This window comes from Moschus berezovskii, chromosome 22 (genome assembly GCF_049115385.1).
Source record: "Moschus berezovskii isolate FMDL1 chromosome 22, NW_MosBer_1.0, whole genome shotgun sequence".
Classification (NCBI taxonomy): Eukaryota; Metazoa; Chordata; class Mammalia; order Artiodactyla; family Moschidae; genus Moschus; species Moschus berezovskii.
Genome location: NC_142481.1, coordinates 14,912,146 through 14,920,458, shown reverse-complemented (window position 1 = coordinate 14,920,458; position 8,313 = coordinate 14,912,146). Strand labels below are relative to the sequence as shown.

The 8,313-nt window shown below is 49.3% G+C and overlaps 1 protein-coding gene across 1 annotated transcript; it reads left to right on the top strand.

The window, feature by feature from the left end:
• Positions 1 to 221: 221 nt before the first annotated feature.
• Positions 222 to 8,284, top strand: NFKBIB (NFKB inhibitor beta). Its single transcript, XM_055412219.2, has 6 exons — positions 222 to 482; positions 5,623 to 5,728; positions 5,810 to 6,143; positions 6,951 to 7,039; positions 7,130 to 7,384; positions 8,130 to 8,284. Exons 1-6 carry the CDS (start codon positions 304 to 306, stop codon positions 8,223 to 8,225), a joined length of 1,059 nt encoding a protein of 352 aa, XP_055268194.1. The 5' UTR covers positions 222 to 303; the 3' UTR covers positions 8,226 to 8,284.
• The last annotated feature ends 29 nt before the right edge of the window (positions 8,285 to 8,313 follow it).

Sequence of the window (8,313 nt, the reverse complement as noted above, 5' to 3'; positions counted from 1 at the left end):
CTCTGAGGTAAGAGGAGACACGCGAGAGCCGGACTACGAATCCCAGAGTGCCTCCCGTCCGCAGCCATGTTGGTAAAGGGCGCGCGGAATGAGTGGGAAAGGGTAGAGAGTCGCAGTCCATCTGAAGACTCTGATTGGTCAAGGTGTAGTATGAGGGCGGGGCGCTTACTATTTAGGCGACTCTGATTGGGTGAGTCCGGGGGGAGTGTTGGGGAATTCCCAGCAGGGCGGAAGCGCCAGAATTCCAGGCAGAGCCCAGCGACTGGCTGGCAGCCGCTGGGGTCCCCGGAGGCTTTGGGGGCTATGGCCGGGGTCGCGTGTTTGGGGAAAGCTGCGGACGCCGATGAATGGTGCGACAGCGGCCTGGGCTCTCTGGGTCCGGACGCGGCGGCCCCCGGAGGACCTGGGCTAGGCGCGGAGCTGGGCCCGGGGCTGTCGTGGGCGCCCCTCGTTTTCGGCTACGTCACTGAGGATGGCGACACGTGAGTGAACCTTAGCCTGCCACCCCGAGCCTTAGGATCCCACATCTGATTCCCTGTTAGTCCCTGATATTGATTTTCTTAATCCTAAATCTGTCTTCTAATGCTTAATCTGACCTCTAACCCCTAAGTCTAACCCTTGATAAGATCAGTTTCCAAGCTAGTTTTTATCATAACCCCTTCTTTTATGAAACTCTGGACCTCAGAGTTTCACATCCATTGATTGATTCCATATTCAAAACTCAATTTGAGCTTTCTGACCCCAGTCCTGAGACCTATCTTAAAACTATAACTCACAGGCTTCTTCTGACATCTCACCTCCAAATATGATCTTTGATCCTTTAAATTTTGATTTCCAAAATTAACATTTGGCTTTTGACTCTAAGATCTCATTTTCTGAGCATTGATCTTCAAGTCCTACATTGAAAAGAAAATGTAAACTCTATGACAGCAACGATTCATCTGTTAAAGCAAGTATTTACCTAGCACCTACAACATTTCAGGCCCACTTGTAGATGCTGGTGATAAGACAGTGATGCTGCCTTGTGGAGCTTACATTCTCGTGTGGGGGGTCTATAAATGGAAGGGCAGACAGACTGACAGAAAGGAAGAAAGGAACGGTGGGAGGAACAAAAAAAGAAAGCGCAAAGTAAAGAAAGAAATAGAAGGTCGTATAGACACAAAGTAAGAAAGAGAGAGGAGGAAAGAGAAGAAACAGAAACATGAAAACAAGAAAAACGGTGTCAGAAGACAGTAATTTCCTTGGTGAAAAATAAAGCAGGAGAGAGTGAGACTAGTGGACTATCTGGGTAGAGCATTCCAGGCTGAAGGAACAACGTCATGAAGACCTAATTGAGGGAATGTACCTGGGGTTTTTGTGTGTGGTGTTTACTGCTGTAGCCTCAGTGACAGAGCAGTGCCTGACCCGTAGGAGGCACTCAAGAAATACCGACCTGCTCAGAGAACCAGCTGTGGTTGCATTTATTTTCTCTCTCATTTTGCTTTCTGTTGTGTTTGTCTCTGTTCTGACTTTCGTTATTTACTTTCTTCTGCTTGCTTTGGGTTTATTTTTGTTCTTTTTCTAGTTTCTTAAGGTGAAAGCTGAGGTCATTGATTTGAGGCCTTCCTATTTTTCTAAAATAGGTTTCATGTAAATTCCCCGGAATAATGATTTAGCTGTATCTCATCAATTCTAATGTGCTGTGCTTTCATTTCCACTTAATTCAGTATAGTTTCTAATTTCTCTTTTGCGCGGTGGATTATTTAGGAGTATGTTATTTAGTTTCCAGATATTCCAAATACCTTCCTTTCATTAGTTTTTGGTTAAATTCTATTGTGCGTGCAGTTGAAAAGAACCTCCGTTATCTTGTTGTAGAGTGTAGTTCTCCAGATATAGGTTAGAGGTTGTATGGGTTTCTTTTCTAAAACTTTTCTTTATTTATTTTTGGCTGTGCTGCATCTTTCTTGCTGCCCACGGACTTTCTCTAGTTCCGGTGAGCCGGGGCTCCTCTAGTCGCGGTGTGAGGGCTTCTCATTTTGGTGGCTTCTCTTGTTGTGGACCAGTGTCTCTAGGGCATAGGCTCAGTAGTTGCTGCACATTGGCTTGGTTTCCCCGAGGCATGTGGGATCTTCCCGGATCAAGGATCCAGCCTGTGTTCCCTAGCTTGGCAGGTGGATTGCTTAGCCCTAGACCACCAGTAAGTCCTGTGTTGGTTTTTTTGGTTCTTCTCTCTTTCAAGTCTACTATATCCTTGCTGGTAATTTCTGTCTACTTGATCTGTCAGTTATTGAGAGTGGGGTATTGAAATCTTCAATTAATAATTGTGGATTTCCTTGTTGTTTTATCAGGTTTTCTTTCATGTGATTGGATGCTTTGTTATAAGGGGTGCAGATGTTTAGGTTTATTGTGTCCTCTTCCCGAATTGACCTCTTTATCATTGGGAAATAATCTTCACTATCCCGGGTAATATTCCTTGCTCTGAAAACTACTCTTATTTTAAAAAGACTCCTACTTTCTTTTGACTGACAGGTGTTAGTGTGGTATATCTTTTTCCATCTTTTTATTCTTAACCTAGTTTTAAGTTTATTTGAAAAGCTATTACTTGTAGGCATCATATAGTTAGGTTTTGCTTTTTTGGTTTTTTTAATGTTTATTTTTAATTTGTTTGGCTGTATTGGCTCCTAGTTGCAGCATGTGGGATCCAATCTGACAGCTTCTACCTTTTTTAAGCTTTGTGTTTATTTAGCTGTTTATTTTTGGCTGCACTGTGTCTTTGTCGCTGCGTGGGGTCTGCCCTTGTGGCCAGTGCCATCTGCCCTCCCGTGGCGGCGGGTGGGGTCCGCCCTCTCGCTGTGGCGAGTGGGGTCTGCCCTCTAGTTGCGGTGTGCAGGCTTTGCGTAGTGCTGGTTTCTCTTGTGGAGCACAGGCTCTCAAGCACACGGGCAGTTGTGGCACATGGCGTTAGTTGCCCCACAGCATGTGGAACCTTCCCAGACCAGGGATCAAACCCATGCCCCCTGACTGCCAGTGCGTTGGCAGGCGGATTCTTAACCACTAGACAACCAGGGAAGTCCAGTTTCTACCTTTTAATTGGAGTGTTTAGACTATTTGTGTTTGATTATTGATATGGTTATGTCTATCATCTCGTTATTAGTTTTCTACTTCTCTCTCTTTCGTTTACCTTTTTTTCCTGCCCTTTGGAATGAGCAAGTTTTGCTCCGTTGTATTTCTTTTGTCGGCTTGTTAACCTTGTACTCATTATTTTTTATTTTAGTGGTTGCTGTGAAAGATAGGTTGGCAAACTGCTCTCCAGGCAAAATCCAGCCAGCCGCCAGCTTTTGTGTGGCTGTGAGCTAAGAATGCTTTTTTACATTTTTAACTGGTTGGAACAAAATCAAAAGAAGAACATTTCATGGCAAGTGAAAATTACATGAAAGCCAAATTTTAGACTCCATAAAGTAAGTTCTGTTAGAATCCAGCCATGCCACTCATTCATTTATCAATACATATCACCAATGGGGAGAAGGAAATGGCAACCCACTCCAGTGTTCTTGCCTGGAGAATCCCAGGGACGGGGGAGCCTGGTGGGCTGCCGTCTGTGGGGTCGCACAGAGTCGGACATGACTGAAGCGACTTAGCAGCAGCAGCAGCAGCATCACCAATGGCTGCTTTTGTATCCTAACAGCAGAGCTGAATAGTAATAGACAGACCATAGCATCCACTAAGCCTGAATTATTTATCTGGACCTTTATAGAAAATGTTGGCTGACTCCTGCTTTAGGGCTTATAGTGGCCCTTGGGCTTAGTACACACCCTCCCCTACCAGGGATCGAACCTGTGTCCCCAGCATTGTGCAGTAGATTCTTAACCTCTGGACCACCAGGGAAGTCCCCGCTTTAACGTTATTATGTGCCACCTCCAAGTGCTGTTATGCTCCTTCTCATAACATAAAAGAACCTTAGAACTGTGTATTTCCATTTGTCTGTTCCTGGCCTTCAGTGGTTGCTGTCATAGATTTCCTTTATCCATGTATTCTAAACTTCACCAGACATTGTTATTTTTGCTTAAACACTCACTTCTTTTTAAAACCTATCAGAAGACAGGAGATTTACATATTGAAAAAGAAAAAATATTATGTACTTACCCATATAGTGACTGTTTTCAGTGTTCTTTATTCGTTTTCCATATTTTTGTTTGATGTCATTTTCCTTTTTGCTCACAAGTGTCCTTGGACGTTTCTTGTGATGTGGGTCGGCTGGTGATGAGTTCCTTCAACTTTTGTGTAGTTGAAAGCATGTATTTTTGTCTCCGTCTTTGAAAAATATTTTGGCTGGGTTAAAGAATTCTAGGTTGACAGCCCGTCTTTGAGTACTTTAAAGAAGTGGCTCCGCTGTGTTCTCTTGCATTATTTCCTTTGTGAAATCTGCTATCATGCTTGTTTTTATTTTTATGTACTTAAGGTATCATTTCCTCTGGCTCCTTTGAAGGTATTTATCTTTATTATTGGTTTTGAACAGAATTTCCATGTTGGACCCTGGTGTGTGTGTGTGTGCGCTAAGTTGCTTCCACCGTATCCGCCTCTTTGCGACCCTATGGACTGTAACCCACCAGGCTCCTCTGTCCATGGGATTCTCCAGGCAAGAACACTGGAGTGGGTTGCCATCCCCTCCTCCAGTGTATCTTCTGACCCAGGGATCAAACTTGTGTCTCCTGTGACTCCCGCATTGGCAGGCAGGTTCTTTACCGCTGAGCCACTGGGGAGGCCCCATGCTTACTTCAATTACAGGTATGTCGGGCTGCTTATATACAGATATATCCCATGGCTCACTCACGTTCTTTCCATTTTTAACTATTTCTCTTTATGTTTCATTCTAGACAGTTGCTATTGTGAAGTGCTGAAGTTTGCTAATCTATTTTCTGCAGTATGTAATCTGTGTCAATGCCATCCAGCATATTTTTCATTTTAGGTGCTGTAGTGTTTTTTTTTTTTTAATATTTATTTATTTGTCTGCACCACATCTTAGTTGCAGCGTGTGGGATCTAGCTCCCTGATCAGCGATCGAACCTGAGCCCCCTGCATTGGAAGCACAGAGTCTTAGCCGCTGGACCACCAGGGAAGTCCCTGTGTCTGATTTTTTTGGTTGATTGGAGATGAGCGTGAAATCTGGTCCACATTACTTCTTCTTGGGAGGAAGTAGAAGTCCTACTTAGTAAACATTGGAGACTTCCCTGGTTAAGACTCCGTGCTTCCACTGCAGGGGGCGAGGATTCCATCCCTGGTTAGGGCCCTAAGATCCCATATGCCACACAGTGCGGCCAAAAACAGAAAATGAAATAAAACACCAAAGAAACAAGAAATACCAAACCAAAGCAAAACAAAACAACACATTGATTAAGTAAATTTGCTGAATTAACTCTGACCTGACCCTCCCAGATTCCTGACAGCTGGTTCTAGAACTGTGGGTCATCAAGCTTCGCACAGTGGGTCCTCCATGCCGTGTTTGCTGAAGGAAGGAATGCAAGAGTGCTTGTCCTCATAAGAAGGAAAACAAACAAACAACCCCTCCCCCCACCAAAAAAAAAACCAAGCAAACCATAAAAAGAATACTTGACCTCTGCCTTCTGACCCCGTCCTTGTCCTCAGGGCACTGCACTTGGCGGTGATTCATCAGCATGAGCCCTTCCTGGACTTCCTCCTAGGCTTTGCAGCTGGTACCGAGTACCTGGACCTACAGAATGACTTGGGCCAGGTGAGCCACCTGTGGACAGCGTAGGGCTTGGGGGCCAGGATTCTCAGTATGACCCCTCACCCCTGCCTTCTGCTCCTGCAGACGGCCCTGCACCTGGCCGCTATCCTGGAGGAAGCATCTGCGGTAGAGAAGTTGTATGCAGCAGGCGCCAATTTGCTGGTGGTGGAGCGTGGCGGCCACACGGCACTGCACCTGGCCTGCCGCGTGGGGGCCCACGCCTGCGCTCGCGTGCTGCTCCAGCCTCGCCCCCAGCGCCCCAGGGGAGCCCCCAAAACCTACCTCGCTCAGGGCTCTGACCATATCCCTGACACCGACCACACCCCTATTGCCCTGTACTCTGATCCTGACGTGGAGAAAGAAGAAGATGAGAGTGAAGAGGACTGGAAACTGCAGCTGGAGGCTGAAAACTATGAGGGTGAGGGTCCCTAGTCACCACGAAGGGCCCAGGCTCCCAAGAAGAACGAGGGCACCTGGCTCTGTGCTCAGCTCTCCTGATGCAAAGCTTGGCTCCTTGGGAAATAATCCCAATAATAATAATAGTACTCAAGGGATCCAGGCATCAGGACCAAGGATTCCTGCTCAGCGCCAGGTTATTGAGAACCACAGGCCCCAGCCCACCTGGGACAAGGGAACTCAAAGGCCAGGCCCTGTGAAACTCTGGCGACTCAGGTTCCCCAGAGGCTGATATCGGGGTTCAGGGACAGCCGTCCTCAGCCAGACCTAATGGGAAAATAGATTCTGTCTACCCAGGGCCCTCGCATCAGAGTCTTAGCTCCCTCATCTCTAAGCCGTTGCAACTAAGCAACTAAGCTGTTGAACTAAGCCATTCAGTACTTGGGACCAGACCCCCACCACAGGTGGAAGGTCAGGACCCAGTGTTCAGGGCCCACTTCACCCCTCAAGGACAGGGACCCAGGAATTTGGGGACCTGGTTCTTTGTGAAGTAAGACCAGAGACTCAGGTCCCCTCTCCAAAGCCCCTGGGCTCTTCACCCCTAGGCCCCAGACAACCCCACAACCCAGGTGTTGGCACTGCCAGCAAGTTCCAGATCACCTGAGACTAAGGGATTTGGGATACAGGGCCTCTTTGATATACCCAGGAATGCAGAAGTCAGACCCCAAACTCCGTCAGCCTTAGGTCAGAAAACCCTCCCCGAAGATGGTAGTATTGGGGGCCCAGTCCCCTCCTCTCCATCATCTGACATCGGTTACTCTGTCTCTAGGCCACACCCCACTCCACGTGGCTGTCATCCACAAAGATGCAGAGATGGTCCAACTGCTCCAGGAGGCAGGAGCTGACCTCAACAAACCTGTGAGCCACCCTACGGAGAAGGTGTGGCAGGGTGGGGGGTCGTCCCCGAGTGGGGCAGGGCCCCAATGACCTCTCTGCTGCCCCCTTCAGGAGCCCACCTGTGGCCGAAGCCCCCTGCACTTGGCTGTGGAGGCCCAAGCAGCTGATGTACTGGAGCTTCTCCTGAAGGCCGGTGCTGACCCCGCCGTCCGCATGTATGGTGGCCGCACCCCACTTGGCAGTGCCACGCTCCGGCCCAATGCCATCCTCGCCCGCCTCCTCCGTGCTCACGGAGCCCCAGAGCCCGAGGACGAGGACAAGCCTGGCCCCTGCAGCAGCAGCGAGAGTGACAGCGGGGATGAGGGCGTGAGTCAGGAGAGAGCGGGCGGCCCAGCTGGGGGTTCAGGGGAAAAGCAGGCAGGTGGAAGGGGGAGAGGAGACATTAGGCAGCTCACTGAGACCGGCTGACATTGGGGCTGCTCTGGTTAGAGAGCTCAGGCAGCCGTGCAGGCGGTGTCAGGGGAGACCTGGACAGGGGTGGTAGGGAGAACTTGGGCACTGGTGGGTGAGAAGTGAAGGCAGTGGCAGAGGCAGAACTCAGGCAGAGAGATAAGACCTCGGTCTTAGTGCTTGGTAAACACAGGCAGCAGAGGATGGCCGCAGGAGTTTTTTTTCCGGGGAGCAAGACCGGGAGAACGCAGGCTGCAGGAAGGTGACCTTGGGCAGCAGTGATTCGAACACTGGCAGCGGTGGGGAGCGACCTCAGCCAGCGGTGAAGGGGCTTCACTGGAGAACCCAGGCAGCGAGACATGACTGTGGGCAGGGGTTGTCAGTGACTGGCGGGGGTTGAGGAATTTGGGTAAAGGCAGAGGGAAGTGGGGCAGAGGGGGAGACCTCCCTGTGGCGGCCGAAGGACTGGAAAGGCCGCAGGGCTGGGAGAGCAAGGTGACCTTGAAAGTGGTGGCGAGAGAGCTAGAAGCTGGGATTTAGACTTAGGAGCGGGGACCTCGGGCTTCGACGCAGCACCCGCTTCCCATGGTGGGTGGGGAGCTTGGGCAGCGGGCAGGGTGGCAGCTGCCTGAGCCCCTCTGCCTGGCCCCTCTGCCCCCAGGATGAATACGACGACATCATAGTCCACAGTGGCCGGAGCCCCAACCAGCTACCTCCCACCCCAGCGTCAAAACCACTCCCTGATGACCCCATCTGACTTAACTGTTAATAGTTTCCAATTTAATAAAATGTCAGTTCGGACAACCAGTGACTAGATCAGCGGTTGCCTTCCCAGGCCTCCAGGT